The 20,472-nt window shown below is 47.6% G+C and overlaps 1 protein-coding gene across 1 annotated transcript; it reads left to right on the top strand.

Moving 5' to 3' along the window:
* Positions 1 to 5,353: 5,353 nt before the first annotated feature.
* Positions 5,354 to 17,907, top strand: LOC143834258 (vomeronasal type-2 receptor 26-like). The gene is made up of 5 exons (XM_077330920.1): positions 5,354 to 5,380; positions 8,734 to 9,546; positions 13,142 to 13,369; positions 16,161 to 16,287; positions 16,991 to 17,907. Exons 1-5 carry the CDS (start codon positions 5,354 to 5,356, stop codon positions 17,899 to 17,901), a joined length of 2,106 nt encoding a protein of 701 aa, XP_077187035.1. The 3' UTR covers positions 17,902 to 17,907.
* The last annotated feature ends 2,565 nt before the right edge of the window (positions 17,908 to 20,472 follow it).

Genomic DNA, 20,472 nt, shown 5'->3' with positions numbered 1-20,472 from the left:
GAGTGAAGAACAACATCCACTCACTTCTTGAACTGAGCTTGAAAAGGCTGCTGAACAAAGAACTCCCGAAGACAGGAGGGAGACAAGGCTGATGCCAGATTCAGAGTCAGCCTGCTGGATCAGAAGCCATTAGATGTTTCCGTCTAGGCTGGTCCTTGTCTCTGCATCCTGGCTGACAGAAGAGGGGTTGGCTTCTTCTGCTTAGTGGGGTAGTTGGCTGGGAGCCCTCCCATGGCTTTAGTGAACAGACCCAAGATATCCCTGCTGCTCTTTGGGCTGCTTTCCTGTCTCACCTGCAGAGTTCTGAAGGCAAAGTGTCCATTCAGTGTGATCAATGAAAGAAGCTACCCACTGAATCATTACAGACTGGGTGATTGGCCGTTGGTGGAATCACTTCTCCATCAATGTCTGTCCTTAGGCCAGTTCTGTTTTCAGGGCCACCCAGGATAAATTTTCACAGCTAAGTCGTCACATTTCCATGGATGTCGTGCTGCTCAACCTGATTCTGCTTTTACACTCAATGTTCCATGGACAACCCCTGTGTCCTGGGCTCCACCCTGGGAAAAGTGTATCCCTTTTTTGCCTGATGGTTTCTCCCACTATTTCAGATGAACTAAAATATGGAATGGATAATCTGAGGCACATTTCAATATCACAATACAATACAAAACCTTTAATGGCATTCACAATATAAAATATACAATCGGTTCTGTAATAAAAGTCTAAAAAACTGTGAGGGAAGTTACAAAAGGCAAAAACTGTGAGGGAAGTTACAAATACAAAAAGATGAAGCCAGTTATGTTTACTTCTTTGCCCTATAGAATCATAGAGTTGGAAGGGGCCATACAGGCCATCTAGTCCAACCCCCTGCTCAACGCAGGATCAGCCCAAAGCATCCTAGAATCATAGAGTTGGAAGGGGCCATACAGGCCATCTAGTCCAACTCCCTGCTCAATGCAGGATCAGCCCAAAGCATCCTAAAGCATCCAAGAAAAGTGTGTCTCCAACCTTTGCCTGAAGACTGCCAGTGAGGGGGAGCTCACCACCTCCTTAGGCAGCCTATTCCACTGCAGTCTATTCCACTATGGGACATTACTATAGATAAAAACTTGGCTACCCGTTCAGTGGTCTCCGAGCAATTATCGGTAAGCAGCAATTCAAGGGCCCTGCCATCTGAGACATTAGGGAAGGGTAGAAGTGGGGAGATCAAGTCAGAACGTTGGTTGTTATACAACTCACATCGCAGAATGATATGGCAAACTGAGTCTGGTTCTGTATGGCAACACCCGCAAATTCTTTCATTGCGGGGAATTCTCCTATACCTGCCTTCAACCATTGCAGAAGGAAATACGTTTAGTCTGGCTAACATAAACACTCTGTGGTTTGAAGGTATTATAAGGTTGGAAAAATCATGTGCCACAGTGTTTGGGGTATAGGATAGACCGAAAGCTCGTGGGGAGCTGAGCACAGGATTGCGTTCTGGATCTGTTACTTTTCAACATTTTTATCTATGATCCGGATGATCTGGTGGAGGGAATCCTCTTTAAATTTGTGAATGGCACCAAATTGGGAGTTTCAGATGAACTAAAATAGGAAATGGATAATCTGAAAGACACACATTTCAATATTCATAATCATTGTGGATATATGGGGTAGAAGAACTTGGTGTGGGCGAGATTTGAGTGGGGAAGGACCTCAGTGGAGTATAATGCTATGGCATCCACCATAGAAAGCAGCCATTTTCTCCAAGGGATATGTTCTTTCATCTGAAGATGAGCTATAATTCCAGGGGATCTCAAGGTCTCACCCATGGACTGGCGTTTCTAGTTTCAGCCCTCCAATCCCTTAGGGAAATGTGCAATCTTTTTTCTCTATAGGGGACACCCCAGTTCTTTCACTTCCTCTACTGGGCTCAAGTTTCTCCTTTCTCAAACAATTCCCTCTGCAGGGCAAAACCAAGCTTTCATGTCTGATGAATTGCTTCAGGTTAACTGGAAGAATATAGTCATTGTAGTCTCCCAAAATGCTGAAGCCAGAAAATGAGACTCAGAAGAGAGTCTCAGATCCATTGTCAGCGTTTGAAAGGCGTTTGGAGGCCATTGGCACAGATGCTGAAGCAGAAGAGAATGCAACAAATATGCAAGGTTGCAGAAACCAAGATGGCTTCCTATATTTCTAAGTGCTGCTCTTTTGCATGTTCTCCTAGCTTCAACCTTTCTTGAGAAATGCCCAGTCTTACAATAACGCCACTGAAGGAGTTAGTTTTGATGAGAACGGGGACATGGCTGTGGATTTCGATATTGTGAACTGGGTGGCAACACCCAATCGGTCCACCAAGAGGGTGAAAGTTGGGAGTGTGGAGAGACGTGGTGTGGAAGAGATCAAGTTTACCATTGATCAAGATATCATTGTGTGGCCCGAATGGTTTAGTGAGGTGGGGGAAAACTTATCTCACTTTGTACCTTGTAAAAACTCTTTACCTTTTCAAATGCTATTCCTATACAATCATTTTACAGCTTAAGAACACAATGAAAGAGAGCGGTAGAGAGGAGTATTTGAAAAGTTGTCACTTGGAGCCAGAGTTTCATGCAATTGCCTTCCAGTAACATATCGGGCATAATGCGTTGTAGCATTTCCTTGTTTCTAACTTGTCCGTGACTTTTGCTGTCCATGGAATCCGCAGAAGCCTTCTCCACGACCAGAGTTCAAATGAATCAGCTCTCTTCCTGTCTGATTTCTTCCCTGATCAGTAGAAGGCCCAGTTACAGCTCATTCTGGTTCCTTATACACAACTTGTGTACGCTTCAATATAAATACCAATGAAACAGCTTTGATCCATACTGCATATTGATCCATTTGATTTATGTTCCATTTGATCCATATTCAATGGGCCAGACTAGACCCAAAGATCTAACCTATTGAAGACTAGAGGACCACAGGAATAGGACTCAAAAACATGTTGTTTGTCGAGCCATGCACCTGCGCATGAAGGCACATGGTGATTTCCTCTTCCCCTCACCAATACTCCGGGGATTTCTCCAAGCCTCATCTTTGGAGACAACAACTGAGCCTCCAATGAAGAACAACATGCAGCCACTTCTTGAACTAGCTTGAAAAGACTGCTGTGCAAATAACTCCCGGAGACAGGAGGGAGACAAGGCTGATGCCAGATTCAGAGTTAGCCTGTTGGATCAGAAGCCATCGGATGCTTCCATGTAGGCTTTTCCTTGTCTCTGCATCCTGGCTGACAGGAGAGGGGTTGCTTCTTCAGCTTAGTGGGTCATGTGGCTGGGACCGAGCAGAGGAAACATGGCTTTAGTGGGCATAGCCAGGATGTTCCTGCTGCTATTGCTGCTCTTCTGGTTGCTCCCCCATTTCTCCTGCAGAGTTCTGCAGGCAAACTGTGTGGTCGATGAAATGAATGAAGTAGAACTGCCAATGAATTATTACAGGCTGGGGGACATGGCCATTGGCGGAATCACTTCTACAACAAAATCTGCGGTTTGGCTGTTCGACTTTTCAATGCCTCCCCAGACACCTATAGCAGTGTAAGTAAGCACATTTCCATGTTTGTCGAGCTGCTTAGCCTGATTCTGCTTTTACACTCTAGTTATCATGGACAGTCCCTGTTTTCTGGAATCCACCCTGGGAAATCTGTATGCCTCTTTTACCTGATGGTCTCTCCGACGGTTTCTCAGCTCTTATGTCCTCATATTTCTGTGTTGTCTCATGGGATATCGGCAAAGTTATCATCATTTCCCAAGTTGCAGTGGGAGAGCTCATTCTCCACTGTTAAATACGACACGCTTTCATTTGGATCGTGCGAGTCCTCTTTTGGGAGTTGTGTAATTACAAGATGCCTCTCCTGCAGAACTCCTTAGTCCAACATTAGTGTGAGCATACCTATTGTAAAATTAAGTGCTCAATTTAACATTGCTAATTTTTAAAGTTAATTCTCATGACCGGTTCATTAGAAGAAGAAGAGTTGGTTCTTATATGCCGCTTTTCCCTACCCGAAGGAGGCTCAAAGCGGCTTACAGTTGCCTTCCCTTTCCTCTCCCCACAACAGACACCCTGTGAGGGAGGTGAGGCTGAGAGAGCCCTGATATCACTGCTCGGTCAGAACAGTTTTATCAGTGCCGTGGCGAGCCCGAGGTCACCCAGCTGGCTGCATGTGGGGGAGTGCAGAATCGAACCCGGCATGCCAGATTAGAAGTCCGCACTCCCAACCACAACACCAAACAGGCTCTTAATGCATTTGTTATTGTCCCAGGCGAACCACCCACAACCCCACCCCCATTTCTTTGGCTGAGCTTGGCTTTTAACCTTTACTGGTTGTTTTGAAGATAAAACATAGACAGAGAAGAACAGGGAATCTATGCTCAAGGAAATCAGCTAGATGCTCTGGAAGACAGAACAGCAAGCAATGGGAGCCTATAGCAGTCATCTGGCAATTGGTATTCAGGGACAGACTGCAATAAACAGCTGAGAGGGGTGATGGAATGTAGCAAGAAATGGTTGTTACTACAGAAAAATGATACAGATTTAGGGGAGTGAAAAGTTGGGTATATATAATGAACGCTCTTCTTCTTTTCTGATGAAGTGAGAGGCCAGACTCTCTATTGAAAGCTCCAAAACTGGCAACCAATTTAATTTTTATGTTTAAATTACTTACTTTTGAAGCATGTATCACCCCAAACTACCTTTTTAAATGTAGCACACGGTAGAAAACTTTGTCTGACTTCCAATAATGCCACCCACCCCCTGGCTAGGTCATGAATTTCTAAGGAACGTTTTTATAACGTCTTCCTTTGTCACTCTTCTCCTCTCCGGCATCAGGACTGACCTGAGTCCCTTTTTCTTATTAAAAGCCAAATGACCACACCCCTCCCAACAATAGTGCCTTAGGATCAGCTGTCATGCTTCATGCTCAGAAAGGGAACAGCACGGTGTTAGTTCTGAGGGAAGGACTCTATTGCCAGAGGCTCATGGGCATTGTAGTCCATGGACATCTGGAGACGCACAGTTTTGCTGCCCCAGTCAGCACTGAATAACAGGGGGAATGTGACTAAACATACTATGTTGCAGTATAGAATTACAGACGTATGTGGAAGTCCTGCCCTTCGTATTTGCCTTTGAGAAAATCTATAAACGTTCGAATCTCTTACTCAACTTGTCTCTGGGGTACAACATCAATGAGAACTATTTCGATGCAAGAGTGACTTCTGAAGCGGCGATAGACCTGCTCTCTGGGGGACAGAAGACGGTTCCAAACTACAGCTGCGGAGGGCAGAACAAGCTCTTGGCCGTTCTTGAAGGGGCCGACTCTGAAATCTCCAAGCAGATTTCCACCATGTTAAGCATCTACAAAATGCCTCAGGTAAGGGCCCTGCAGGGGAAGGGTGCTGAGTCTAACAATGCCAGTCTAAGGACGGTTGTATTATGCAAAGCTCATGAGATGCCATGGATTTAGAAGGGTGTGTGGTCAATCATTCCCTTTAGGTGCCCATTTTAGCCATACGGAATGTGGTGTTTGCTCACCTGGCCCAGGTGTCAAGCAGCTGGACCACACTGAACTGATCCCCTCCTGAGCTCAGGGCCAGCTTCCCCCTGCCTGACGGGGACCTTTCTCCACTCCCACCAAACAGACGTTAGGTAGAGGTGCATTTGTCTGGCAACATGAAACTAGACCTTCATTAAAACACTGTTCATCTTAAAAATAATGTTGAACATCCTGCTGTGAAGGAAGGAAACTTATTTCTGAGAGATTATTATCCTAAGCATCCGCTCCTGGCTTTTCCTTGAATCTTGGTTAATTGGGAGCAAAATTAGTCTGAGGAGAGCTGGAAAATTCCCATTCTATTGATGAAGTGTTGCAGAGAAAACCAGAGGGAAAGACCCTTTACCAGAGGCACTGCAGTGGTTCTGTGGATAAACCAAGAGCAATATTTGTATGATAGAATCGTTGAATTACAGAGCTGGAAGGGTCATACAGGCCATCTAGCCAAACCCACTGCTCAACTCAGGATCTGCCTAAAGCACCTATGATAAGTATCTGTCCAGCCACTGCTTAAGGACTACCAGTGAGGGGGGAGCTCACCAGCTCTTAATGCAGCCTATTCCACTGCTGGATTGCTCTGACCGTGAAATATATTTCCCTGATATGTAGCCAATACCATTCTACACATAGTTTAAGCCCACTGACTTGCAGGCGTGCCGCTGGGCTTTCGGATGCCGCTCACCCTTTCAGCTTTTTGGCAAACAGGCCACAGCTTTTATTTATAACAAAAACTCAACAACAAGGTTTTGGCCCACAAGGGGAACAGGGGCCTAACCCAGCATCCCAAGATCCTCCAACCTTTTTCACCCTAGCAGCGCCCCCTGCTGGGCCACAGGATCTCTTGCTGCATAGAGTGCCCTCCAATGGTGACCTGGAATGCTTTAGAAAGCGTAACCTCCTTCTGCCCTCTCCAGGCCTCCTGCTTCTGCAGGTGGTTTTGGGCCTTCCCAGCCAGGTCAGCCTCCGGCAGAATTGCTACCTCTTCCCACCTAGTTCTTCCCATTTCTACTGAACTCTCCTTCCCTGGTTAGGCTCCATCCCCTTGTTCTCCTCCAGCCATGTCAATTTATTGCACAGTTAACTCTTTCAACATAGAATCCCCATTATTCAAAACACATCCACTATCCCTTGAAAAGCAGGATGGGAGGGTTGGAAACAGTTTCCTTGGCTGGCCAGGGAGAAGAGGTGCCACCCACACTCCTCGCTGTTGCCTGATGTGCTGCACCAGCGTGGCCCTTCCCGGGCGCTCCCTTAGAGCCCCGTCCTTCACACCCAGCACGCCGCATCTTCAGTGGTGGCCCGTGTTAATTTATGGCTGCTCTTTACTACAGGATCCATCCTCTCCTTCCAACAGGAACCACTGCCTACCCTCCCCTGACAACCTTTCAAATACTTCAAGAGAGCAATCCTGTCCCCTCTCCGTCTCCTCTTCTCCAGGCTGAACATTACCAGCAGGTCACCCAGTCTTTCCTCATAGGTTTTGGTCACCAGGTTCCAGATGAGCCCTAAGCTTTAGGATGCTTAGGGCTGATCCTGCGTTGAGCAGGGGGTTGGACTAGATGGCCTGTATGGCCCCTTCCAACTCTATGATTCTATGATCATCCTCATTGCTTTCCTCTGGACTCTCTCAATTTTGTCCACGTCCCTTTTGAAGTGTGGCCTCCAGAACTGCACACAGGACTCCAGGGTGCTATCTGCATTCACAGTTCAATGTTGATTCTCCACAGAATTGAAGCAGTGTCTCTTTAGTCTGCATCCTATTTGCATCCGTTCCTGCGTTCTCCACTTATCCTCTTCCTCAGATTTTCCTCTCCAGATTGCACCTTAAATCTGCATGCTAATAAGAAAAAATGGTCGCCAAGATTCTTTGCTGCCCCCTCCTCGCTTTGTTTGTGCTGTCGATCACTGTCGAATTGTTTTCTGGCAGTAGTGGGGATTTTATTTCCAGGCTCCGCTTTTTACTGCATTCCAGGGCTTCCTTTATTTTATCTTAGATTTTATGCTGTTTCCTGCTCTACCAGCTCCTTTAGGTAACATGATAAACATTGATGTCAGATGACGTTTCTTGCCTCAAGTCTCCATGTGCTTCACACAGTGGGGGGGGGGGGGTGAGGTCACAAGGGCTCTTTTCTCCTGCCTTCCCCCCCTCCCATTTTTAAGTGAAAGGTCCCCAATAACACTTTAAAATTATTTAATTAAAAATACCTTTCAATCTTTTGCATAGGGACCACTGGCAACAAACTTCAACCTAGACTGGCTGACTGAGTCGGGCGTTTACCTTGAGATTGTGACTTTCTAAATTAAGGTGTGGCTTTGGATTTTGAGGGGGGGGGGTTATTCCATGCAGGAGTTTTAATTTCTTTTCTTTTCTTTTTTACTTTCTTGAAAAGCAACAAAATGTTCACAGATTTAAAATTGTCCATTTTTTAAAACATGTGCACAGGAGGGGAAATGCTTTTCAAGTGCAAAAAATAATCCTATGTGGGGGAATAAGACAAGCCCGTGTTATGCTTCAAACCAGGGGTGGTCAAACTGCGGTCCTCCAGATATCCATGGACTACAATTCCCATGAGTATTGTAGTCCATGGACATATGGAGGGCTGCAGTTTGACTATCCCTGCTTCAAATTCTCAAAATGATGATTCCCAAGCGAGTGCGGTTACTGACATTGTACTTGAAGCCTCTATGCCAGGTTTCCTTCATTTTCTCTCAATTTTTTTTCAAAGGGAGACAAGTATGGCTGCTTATATTGGTTCTAATTTTTAAAAAGAATTCCCCATTTCCTTAAAAAATAGAAATACTAAGATGGATACCCACTCAGACATAGGCTGCCATACACAGCTAACTTATGAATGCCTATACATCAACAACTATATCACTTTCTCTTACACAGTTTACAAACTGGTCACTTCCTGCGTTGAGCAGGGGGTTGGACTAGATGGCCTGTATGGCCCCTTCCAACTCTATGATTCTATGATTCTAATGTCCCCGCCCATGCAGGAGCACAAATCAGGGGCGGATGAGGCACATGGGGCCAAATGGTCCCCCGTGTGGGGGCAGGAAGAGATGGAGCCACCTGCCACGACTAAAACTCCAGCCTGGCATGAAACCTCCAGGAGTAAACAGTCTTAGAGACACTCAATCGGTCCCCAATCTCACCCTTCCTTTACTAGATCAGCTACAATGTGGATAATCACGTGCTCAAAGAGGAGCCTCACTTGCCTTTTATGTACCAGATGGCCCCAAACCAAGATTTGTATTTCATGGGGATTGTCAAGATGATCCTGCATTTCCAGTGGAACTGGATCGGTCTCCTGGCTCTCGACAATGATGAAGGAGAAAAATTCCTGAGGACTATGACCCCCATGGTCATCGGGAGTGGGATTTGCATTGCCTTCACAATACGCATCCCGATACAATATCTTGATGAGAAGGCAGTACGTTCTTGGTCCCATCCCATTCACCAGCAAAGAAAATGCAACATATTGGTTTACCATGGAGATATCTACTATGTGATGACTGTTGTGATTTTCATGAAACCTGATAAAAGTACAATAACCTCCCTTGTGGGGAAAGTTTGGATTACCACATTTTTTCACGAAGTGAGCTTGAGAGTCTTTCTGGGGATGTTTCCAGTCTTACCCATTCATGGCACGTTTTCCTTTACGATCCGGGGAAACAAGAATGCCGACTACGATGATTTGGATTCCTACTTCTTTGCTCTCGATAAAACTGGAGATGGAGCATTTCACTGTTTCAACTCAAACCATAGGTTATCTGTGAAACGCTGGAAAATATGCAGAGAGAAAGAGGAAAAGGAGGCCCCATCCCAGGATGTCCTTGAAATGATCTTGTCTCAGGATAACTACAGGATTTACAACTCCATCCAGGTGGTGGCTGAAGCCTTGAAAGCCGCCTCTTTATCCAGAGCTGATCGGTCATTGAAAGAACAATGGAAGGGAAGTCAGAAGCTGCAGCCATGGCAGGTATTGGTTTTCTCTACAAACGTGGGAACATTGGAGTAGCTATGCTGCATCAGACTAATATTATTCCACGTCCCATGTAATCTTTCCAACAGTGGCCTGTCTGAAGCCCCCCCAAAAGCTGGCTAGAGGGGCCCATTGACCACAGTCCTCAGTTGTTGGCTGCTTCCCAGCCTGTGATAACCAGAGGAATTCAACCTCTGAAGCTGGAAGCCCCCTTTCACTGTTGTGCCTCATAAATTAGAGACTAAATTAGAACAGTACACAGACTGCAGGAGAGCAAATGTTATCCCAGTTTTCAGAAAAGGGAAGAGAGATGACACGGGAAACTACAGGCCAGTGAGTCTGACCTCATTTGCAGGGAAGACAATGGAATAGATTTTAAAGGGGACAGTCTGCAAACATATGAATGACAATTTTTTGATCCAAGAAAGTCAGCATGAATTTGTCTCCAACACGTTCTGTCAGACCAACCTGGTTTCCTTCTTTGATCGAGTGACCTGCTTATTAGATCAGGGGTAGTCAAACTGCGGCCCTCCAGATATCCATGGACTACAATTCCCAGAAGCCCCTGCCAGCATTCGCTGGCAGGGGCTTCTGGGAATTGTAGTCCATGGACATCTGGAGGGCCGCAGTTTGACTACCCCTGTATTAGATCATGGATGTTCCATTTAAATCTCTTTGGCCTTCTCCTAAAGACCATGATTTTGGTCTTGTTGTAATTTATATTAAGAGCCTCCTCATTATTATTGGACACCAACCCCCTAATTAGTTATAATGTTTCACTATTTGCATTAGTAGCAAGGAAAATTCGAGCCAAATTTATGCCACCAGAGAGCTAGAGACCTGAATTCTTATTGTCTTTTATGATCTAATGGACTACTGCATATATTATTCTAATTCTTTTACTGTTATTTATATCAACTGATATGATATTGATTGCATTGTAATGGCCTATGGCTGGAAACAATAAGGTCTTATACATACATAAATATTAGATCATGGAAACCCCATTCACCTGAATATCAGTAAGGCTTTTGACAAGGATTCCCAGGGTGCTCTATTAGTTAACTGGAGGACTGAAGACTGGATTTTCAGATGGGTAGTTAGACAGGGAATTAGCTAGAAAACCGCACCCAAAGAGTGGTTGTCAATGATATTTCATCAGATTTGAGAGAGATGAGCAGCGGGGTGCCACAGAGTTGGGTGCTGGTTCTGATACTTTTCAACATTTGTATCAATGATCTGGATGAGCAATTGGAGGGATTCCTCATTAAATTTGTGGATAACATCAAATTGGGAGGAGTTTCAGAGGAACTAAAATAAGAAATGTTTATTCTAAAAGACATACATTTCAAAATTCATAATCATCTTTAACCGCTCCTGTGGAGCAGATTAAATAAAAGGGTAAGGGCTCCCGGGGAGGAGTTAGGGCAGGCATAGTCTGGGGAAAAAACTCGGAGGGGCCCAATCAGGAGCCGCAAAGCTGATTGGGCCCCTCCGACTGCCACTCGGGGGCCAAGTGGCCAATTGGGAGGCATGCGAAGCACGCCTCCCTATCGGCCGCTTGGCCCGTCCTGGATTGGCTGCCCAGATGGTTCGCTGCCAGGAAAGGAGCAGGGTCGACGCGGCGGCCCTGCTCCTTTCCCACTGCTAAAACAACGCCCTGGCCTTGGGAGAGCCCAGCCGGGAAAGGAGCGTGGCCGCTGCGTCGCCAATGCCCTGGCCCGGCTCCTTTCCACCAACCCAGCTCGCTGACTCCACAGCGCCGGCCGGGGGCTCTTGCAGAGCCTCTCCACAGCCCTCCTCCCCACGCCGCCCTTCCTGCTCGCGCCGCCCCCACCGCAAACAGGTGCCTGCCGGGAGTCGCCAGGCCGCGGTGTCGCAGAACGGCACCCTACTATGCTGAAGGTAAGCCTACCTACTGAACACCCCCCTGACGACCCCGCTCGCTGCCACTTCCCACCCTCCTAACACCCGCACACACCCATTCCGACACCTCGACGACCCACTCCCCCACCCTCCGCTCGCTGCACCCCGCCACCCCGTCAGCCGGCCGCCCCCTTGCCCCTACTTGCCCCTCCAGCCACACGTCCCAGCCGCACCGCCACATGGCTGCCAACAGGCCGTCCGACCTGCCTGGCCGCCGCCCGTTGCTCACACTGAACTACGCATGCCTGGTTCCTATCCCCCATTGCCTCCCCCCTGCTCCGCCCCCCACACACAACAGGCATACTCCGACTGTCGCCCCCTCACCACCCACCCCCACCCACTCCAGCGCTGCCTCGGCGTACCCTGAGCCATGCCCGGACCCCACGATTGCCCCGGGACTCCCAGGAACCGCCGGACAGCATCCATGCCAATACTGTCAGGTATGCACCGCCACGGGGTCGCAGCCCAACCCCCATGCCCCTCCAGCTAGTGCCCGCTGTATTCACAGCACAGCGGGCTTAATTTCTAGCTGCAAATATATGGGGTGGAACTGGGAGTGGGGGAATTTGGGGTGGGGAAGAAATTCAGTGTGGCATAATGCTATGGAGTCCATCCTTCAAAGCAGCTATTTTCTCCAGAGAAACTGTTCTTTCATAGCCCTCTTTGTATTTGAAAGGTTGTCACTTGGAGGAGGGCAGGATGCTGTTTCTGTTGGCTGCAGAGGAGAGGACGCGCAGTAATGGGTTTAAAAAAATTTCACAGTCAGAGTAGTTCAGCAGTGGAATAGGCTGCCTAAGGAGGTGGTGAGCTCCCCCTCACTGGCAGTCTTCAAGCAAAGGTTGGATACACACTTTTCTTGGATGCTTTAGGACAGTGGTCCCCAACCTGCGGGCCGCGGCCCGGTGCCAGGCCGCAAAGGCCATGGCGCCGGGCCGCGGCTCCCTCTCCCCTCCCCCCTCCGCAGTAAAAAACTTCCCAGGCCGCAAGCTTGCGGCCCGGGAAGCTTCTTACTGCGGGAGGGCGGGGAGAGGGAATCAAGGCCGGGCCGTGCCCGCGCGGCCCGATGCGTGGGTGCTGTCCCCGCGGGCGTGGCCCAATGCCCTGCCGGTCCCCAGCCTCATAAAGGTTGGGGACCACTGCTTTAGGATGCTTAGGGCTGATGGCCTGTATGGCCCCTTCCAACTCTATGATTCTATGATATACAGGTGAGCTATAATTCCAGGAGATCCCAAATTCCCATCCAGGGACCGGCATCTCTAGCTGTAGCCCTCCAATCCCCAAGGGAAATGAACGCTCATTTTCCTTACAGAGAACACCCCAGTTATTTCTCTTCTTCTACTGGACACAGGTTTCCACTTGATTAAACAATTATCTTTTGAGAGCCAAACCAAGCTTATGTGTCTGATGAAACTAACTTTACAAAACACTTGTGCAGAATTGTTGCGGGGTAATTAGAAGAGTACTGTACTTGTAGTCTCTCAGAAAGCTGAAATCGGAAAAGGAAAAGGAGCCTCCAATCTATCATCAGTGTCCAGTTGAAATTTCTGAGCCTGCAGGCCATTGGAACAGATGCTGAAGCAGAAGAGAAAGCATCAACTATGCAAGGCTGCAAAACTAATATGGCTTCCTGTGTTTCTAAGTGCGGCTGTTTTGCATGTTCTCCTAGCTTCATCCATTCCTGAAAAACTTCCAGTCTTACAATAACGCCATTGAAGGAGCTTATTTCGATGAGAACGGGGACATGGCAGTGGGTTTCGATATCGTGAACTGGGTAGCCACACCCAATCGGTCCGTCAAGAGGGTGAAAGTTGGGAGTGTGGAGAGACGTGGTGCTGAAGAGATCAAGTTTAACATCGATCAAGACATCGTTGTGTGGCCCGAATGGTTTAATGAGGTGGGGGAAAAACTTATTTCACTTTATACCTTAAAAAAAATCTTTTTAACTGTTCGAGTGCTATTCCTGTTTAATCACTTTACAACCTAAGAACGCACAGAATGTGAGCAGTAGAGAGGAGTGTGATGAGAGAAATATCTGGCAATGGGCTACCAACAACATTCACCATTATTGGTGTTCCGAAGGCCCAATCAGGACTGTGGGTGTGGCAGAACCAGCTACCTGCTTGTCAGATGCCAAGCCTGTAGGCCCTGTTCCTCCCATTCACCCTTTCCCCAGATGGGTCCTATCTCTTCCTGTCCATCGCTCCCAACTCTCACTGACTGTAATACCTCGTCCTGAGGGACAGTGAGACCCCTTCGCTGGGTTCCTGGTGTTTTATAGTCAATACCATCAAGCTTTGGGTCCCACCTAGAGAGTTGGCAACCACTCGGTTTTGCCTGGTTTTCCTCCCCTGGGCCTTCTCAACACATTAGTAGTATCTTAGCGGGGAAGACTAGGTGGTCCAGAGCAGTGGTCCCCAACCTGCGGGCTGCGGCCCGGTGTCGGTCTGCAAAGGCCATGGCGCCGGGCCACGGCTCCCTCTCCCCGCCCCCTCCCGCACTAAAAAACTTTCCAGGCCGCAAGCTTGCGGCCCGGGAAGCTTCTTACTGCAGGAGGCCGGGGAGAGGGAATCAGGGCCGGGCCGCGCATCGCGCATCAATGCGGGGGTGTGGCCCGCGGGCGTGGCCCGGTGTGGGGGCGTGGCCCGGGGGCGTGGCCCGATGCGCGGGCGTGGCCCGCGGGCACGGCCCGATGCCCTGCCGGTCCCCAGCCTCAGAAAGGTTGGGGACCACTGGTCCAGAGCACCAGCCACTTGGTTATGTGAAAAACTCAAGTCTATGAAACTATATTAGGACTCAGATACCTTGACACGCCCTCCAGCACACCACATGACATCAAGCCACAACTCTTATACACACTACAGGCATGAACTTAACTGGATACCTAAACGCACTCCTCCTTCACTCCCTGGTGAAGAGGGGGAGTGGCTCCTGTGGCCACTTGCCTGCCAATCTCACTGCTCAGCTCCTTGGTGACTGCTTCTCTAGTGGACAAGACAGGCCCCGTCCCTCAGCCTGGGGCAAGCAGGGTCTTGCCTCTGGAGAGGAGATCAGCCACCTTCTCCCTTGGAGATCCTGGAGGGACTGGCCTCTCCCAGGAGGTCTGGAGCCTAAATACTCACATGCTCCGCCCCCTGGTGGAGCCTGACTCCTCCATTCCCATTGGGGCATGTGACCCTCTCCCTGTCCTGAGTCTCCTGGGAAGTGTAGGCCATTCCAACCTTTCCGCCCCCCTGGCAGCCATTTTAAAATACAGGCCCAAGGCAGCCATTTCAGAGCACCAATCCCCCTCCAGGACTCATTTTGCCACAATGGGCAACAGCCCCCCAATCCATAACCCAAAGGGGCACTTTCTAATTGTCACAGCCAAGAGCACCAAGCCTGAGCCATCCCTAATTAACGTTTCTGGGGAGTCCATTGTTTTTATTATCAGTTTTTCGAGGTGTCATCAGGAGAATCATAGAGTCTTGGATTTAGAAGATCATGTTCTTGGAGGTCATTGAATTTAACTTCTGTGCAGGTTTCCTGTAGAGGCACAGTCAGCTTAATTGGGGTCTTCTGTGCCTTCAGTGTTTGATGCCAAATCTTTGGGACACCCAAGGAGCACCCATTTAGAGCAATCCAAGATGGGGCAACTGAACCTGGCTGAGTGGAAGGCTGAATTCTCCTATCTGCCTCTGCAAACCTGAGCCTCATGAGTTCCTTTTATTCCTGCATTCTGTTCTCTATTGGCCAAAATGTTTCCTCCAAAAATTTAGATTGAGAATTGAATGACAGTGGTCTAGAAAAAGCTGAAAAGTGAATCAGCTTGGTATAGTGGTTTAGAGCAGCAGCTTCTAATCTTGCAAGTCGGGTTTTATCTCCCACGCCCCCACGTGCAGCCAGATGGGTGTCCTTGGGCTTGTCACAGCCCTGATTGTGCAGTTCTCACAGAACAGTCCTGTCAGAGACCAGACAGAGGGCGTGTTGTGGGGAGAAGGAGGGAATGCAATTTTAAACTGGTTTGAGACGGCTTTTCTTCCCTTCTTTTTTTCATGAGTCCTGGTGCTCAGGTTCCAATAGTCTTATATATGTTCTGATGTACAGTGGATAGTCGTACGCTTACCTGTCAGGATACCTTTCACTCATGCTTAGTCAGCAGCACACAAGAAACTCTGGTGGTTTCAAGAATTGATCTCTTTCATGCGCCAAGTAATTCTCACAACTCGGAGACAGCAAGCAGAACAGAACACAGATGTGAAGGGAGACTCTTCCTATACAGACCTTACTGAAGGCAAGAGAAATTCATTCTTCAGGGCTCACTCAAAAGTAGACACATGTACATCTGCCCCTCCAGGATCCATATAATGTACATATTATTCCACATTCATATATTTGTCCATTGTGTGACCCTATTGCTTTGGGGGTCCTTTTTTCCATTTTCACACAAATTTTGCTCACTGTAGAGGTTGATTTAATATTAAGTAGCTGTACCTCCATCAGATTCCCCTATGGAATATGTGGAAATGATGAAACAAAATTCTGAATAATATGGAGAGACAACCTGTACAAATGGCCCTATGGATTCCACTCCTCCTTTATCCCGTCGTCCATATTCCTGGTTTGTAGTTTGTACAAAGAAAAATCACAGGCACACAAAACAAAGCCTCTAATGTGTTCTGCTTGATGCTCCTTGTGCTTCTGCCTAGACCCTGCCTCAGTCCAGGTGCACTGAAAGCTGTCCACCTGGATACGTAAAGTTAGTTAAGGAAGGAGCACCTCTCTGCTGCTACGATTGTGCTCCATGCGTGGAAGGGACGATCTCTACTCAGGAAGGTATGTTCCATTCCCCAGTTCTAATTGTAGGGAGGAAACAGAGTGAGGGAAATAATTCAATCACACCATGTCCCCTTTAGATTATTTAAACCCATTACGGATTATGGACAATGTACCAAGTGCATCTTGTGGCGCAGAGTGGTAAGCCTCTTGTGGCGCAGAGTGGTAAGGCAGCCGTCTGAAAGCTTTGCCCATGAGTCTGGGAGTTCGATCCCAGCAGCTGGCTCAAGGTTGACTCAGCCTTCCATCCTTCCGAGGTCGGTAAAATGAGTACCCAGCTTGCTGGGGGGTAAACGGTGATGACTGGGGAAGGCACTGGCAAACCACCCCGTATTGAGTCTGCCATGAAAACGCTGGCGGGCGTCACCCCAAGGGTCAGACATGACTCCGTGCTTGCACAGGGGATACCTTTACCTTTACCAAGTGCTTCATGACAAGTCTGATGTTCAGATTACTTTGCCAGCCTTTTCCATACTGTGCTTGGCATTCCTTGGTCCTGCAGTATCATCGGAGGCTGATTTTGTTTGTACAGCAATGAAGGATCCCAAACTGAAAGGCTTTTGACTCCATCCTAATTATGCAACATTGTTGTAAGTGTTCAGTTGTGAATATATTCTCATTTAATGGAAAAAAAACAAATGTATGTAAGCTACATGGATGTAATCTAGCTATGGTGATACTGAAGCGAATATGTTCTTTTCAGATTCAACTCAGTGTCTTAGGTGTCCAGAAGATGAACATCCAAACAAGATACGAGATCAATGTTTTCCCAAGCGTATCACCTTCCTAACCTATGAAGAACCTTTGGGAATGCTCCTAAATGTTCTTGCTCTTTTCTTCATCCTAGCAACAGGTTTTGTTTTGGGAATCTTCATTAAATACTTAGAAACGCCGGTAGTCAAAGCCAACAATCGGGACCTCTCCTATATTCTCCTCATCTCCCTTCTCCTTTCCTTTTTGTCCTCTTTTCTCTTTATTGGTCAGCCTCACCAGGTGACCTGCCTTCTCCGACAAACTGCCTTCAGCATCATCTTCTCCGTTGCTGTCTCTTCAGTCTTGGCCAAAACTGTCACTGTGGTGGTGGCCTTCATGGCCTCAAAGCCAGGGAGCAGGATGAGGAAATGGCTGGGGAAGAGCTTGGCCAACTTCATTGTCTTTTCCTGTTCCAGCATTCAAGTGGGCATCTGCACTCTCTGGCTGGGCATTGCTCCCCCCTTCCCAGACTCTGACATGCACTCCCAGCCTGGAGAGATCGTACTGCAATGTAACGAAGGGTCTGTCGTCATGTTCTATGCTGCCCTTGGCTACATGGGCTTTCTGGCCGCCATCTGCTTCACGGTGGCCTTCCTAGCCAGGAAGCTGCCTGGGGCCTTCAATGAGGCCAAGCTGATCACCTTCAGCATGTTGGTGTTCTGCAGTGTTTGGGTGTCCTTTGTGCCCACCTACCTGAGCACGAAGGGGAAATACATGGTTGCTGTGCAGGTCTTCTCCATCTTGGCCTCCAGTTTGGGCTTACTGGGATGCATCTTCCTTCCCAAATGCTACATTCTTCTTCTGAGGCCTCAGCTCAATACAAAGGAACAACTCATGGTGAAACTAAGTGATGGGCTCTGAGTTGGAGTTCCTACAGTGCATACAATGTAATGTTAGTAATTAGTCTCCATGCAATTATTAAGCCCGTGTACTATACTGGGAAATGTACTTCCCTAACTTCTGTTAGACCATGTGCATCTGAGAACCTGAAAAGATTGAGAGAACTGCTACTAAAAACCTATTTCATTTGGATTTTATTTATAGAGCTTAAATATATAAAACTATAAAAACAATAGAAACAGCAGGGTGTAGTACAAGCCATGCATATATTAGTTTTGTTCTAACATGCAAAGACTATAAAAGTATTTGGAATTGTGTTCAGTAAGTGCACACTGTGCAGGACACTCACAACCCTATTACTCATCCACTGTCACCTGCCACCCCCCTGAACCTTCACAGAATCAGATGGCTATCCAAAAACTTCCAAAGATGGAGAACCCGCCACCTACTGGGGAAGCCTGTTCCACTGAGAAACCGCTCTAACTGTCAGTAACGTCTTCCGAATGTTTAGAAGGAATTTCTTTTGAATTAATTTCATCCCATTGGTTCTGGTCCGTCCCTCTGAGGCAAGAAGAGAGAACAACTCTGCTCCATCCTCTACATGGCAACCTTTTAAATACTTGAAGATGATTATCAGATCCCCTCTCAGTCGTCTCCTCTCCAGGCTAAACAGACCAAGCTCCCCCAACCTTTCCTCATATGTCTTGGTCTCCAAACTCCTCACCATCTTTGTTGCTCTCCTTTGGACACGCTCCAGTTTGTCTACATCCCTCTTCCACTGTGGTGGGGCCGAACCAGAACAGAGTAAAGTGGTACCATCACCTCTGTTTGATACAGCCCAAAGTCCCATTTGCCTTTTTTAGCCACCGAGTCACACTGCTGACTCATGTTCAATGTATGGTCTACTAAAACTCCTAGATCCTTTTCGCACATACGACTGCCAATGACTGTTTATGCACTGGGAACTTCACTGCCCCAGCTCCTGTGTAGGAGCACAAATCAGGGGCGGATGACGTGGACCAGGCCAAATGCTCCCCCATGTGGGTGCAGGAAGAGGTGGGACAACCTGCCACGACTAAAACTCCAGCCTGCAGCCCAGCATGAAACCTCCAGTGCATAAACGGTCAATGTCATGATTTTGCCTTCCAGTGATATATCAGGCTGTATGCGCTCTCGCATTTCCTTGTTTGTGACTATTGCTGTCCAGAATCCTTTTCGGGACCAGGGTTCAAACGAATCAACTCTCCTCCTGTCTGACTTCTTCCCTGTTTAATTGAAGGCCCAGCTGCAGTTCACTCCGGTTCCTTAAGTACAACTTGTGTACACTTCCATATAAATACTAATGAAACACGTTTGATGCACATTCTATATTGACCCATTTGATCTATGTTCAATTTGATCCGTATTCAATGGGCCAGATTAGACCCACAGATCTAATCTATTGATGACTGGAAAACGACAATGCTGGGACACAAAAACATGTTGTTTGTCCAACCATGCACCTGCGCATGGCGGCGCATGGTAATTTCCTCATCCTCTTCTTAATACCTAAGGGATTTCTCCAAGAATCATCCTTGGTGACAATAATTGAACCTCCGGAGTGAAGAACAACACGCAGCCACTTCTTGAACTGAGCTTGAAAAGACGGCTGCACAAAGAACTCCCGACGACCTGGCCAGGAGAGCAAAAAGGCTGATGCCAGATCTGGAGTCAGCCTGTTAGATCAGAAGCCATTGGAGGGCTTCAGTGAGCATGACCAGAATGTTCCTGCTGCTATTGCTGCTCTTCTGGCTGCTTCCTGATTGCTCCTGCACAGTTCTGAAGGGAAAGTGTGTGGTCCATGCAATTAATGAACTAGAAAAGCCAATGAATTATTACAGGCTGGGTGACATGGCCATTGGTGGAATCACTTCGACAACAAAATCTGTGGTTTACCTGCACGACTTTAAAACGCTTCCCAAGACTCCTTTTGACGTGTAAGTAGTCCTGTTTGCATGAATGTCCTGCTGCTCAGCCTGATTCTGCTTTTACACTCTAGTTATCATGGACAATCGCTGTTTTCTGGGATCCCCCCCTGGGAAAACTGTATCCCTCTTTCTCCTGATGGTTTCTCCCACTGTTTCTCAGCGCTTAGGTCCTTATATTTCTGTATTGACTTGTGCAGATATTTGTGAAGGGTATCAGCCTGACGCCATCCTACATGCTTACCTCATCATTTCCCAAGGGGCAGCTGGAGAGCTCATTCTCCACTCTTAAATACGATATGAAGTCAAAAGCTTTTATTTGGATCGCGTGAGTCCTCTTTTGGGAGTCGTGTCATTAAAAAATACCAGTACAACTCTCTGTCTTTTTGTTCTCCTGGAAAACTCCCTAGTCTCATAAGTTGTAAAATTAAGCGGCCAATTTAACATTGTTCATTTTGAAAGTTTATTCTCACGAGCAGTTCATTAATGCATTTGTTATTGTCCCAGGCTAACCACCCCCTACCACATCGCCGAGGCTGAGCTTGGCTTTCAGCCGTCATTGGCTTGTCACGGTGATAACACAGAGACAGAGAATTACAGGGAAAACGTGCTCAAGGAAAGCAGCTAG

This window comes from Paroedura picta, chromosome 3 (genome assembly GCF_049243985.1).
Source record: "Paroedura picta isolate Pp20150507F chromosome 3, Ppicta_v3.0, whole genome shotgun sequence".
NCBI classification, from domain to species: Eukaryota; Metazoa; Chordata; class Lepidosauria; order Squamata; family Gekkonidae; genus Paroedura; species Paroedura picta.
Note: the sequence above shows the minus strand (reverse complement) of the source record. Positions and strands in the feature narration are given on the sequence as shown.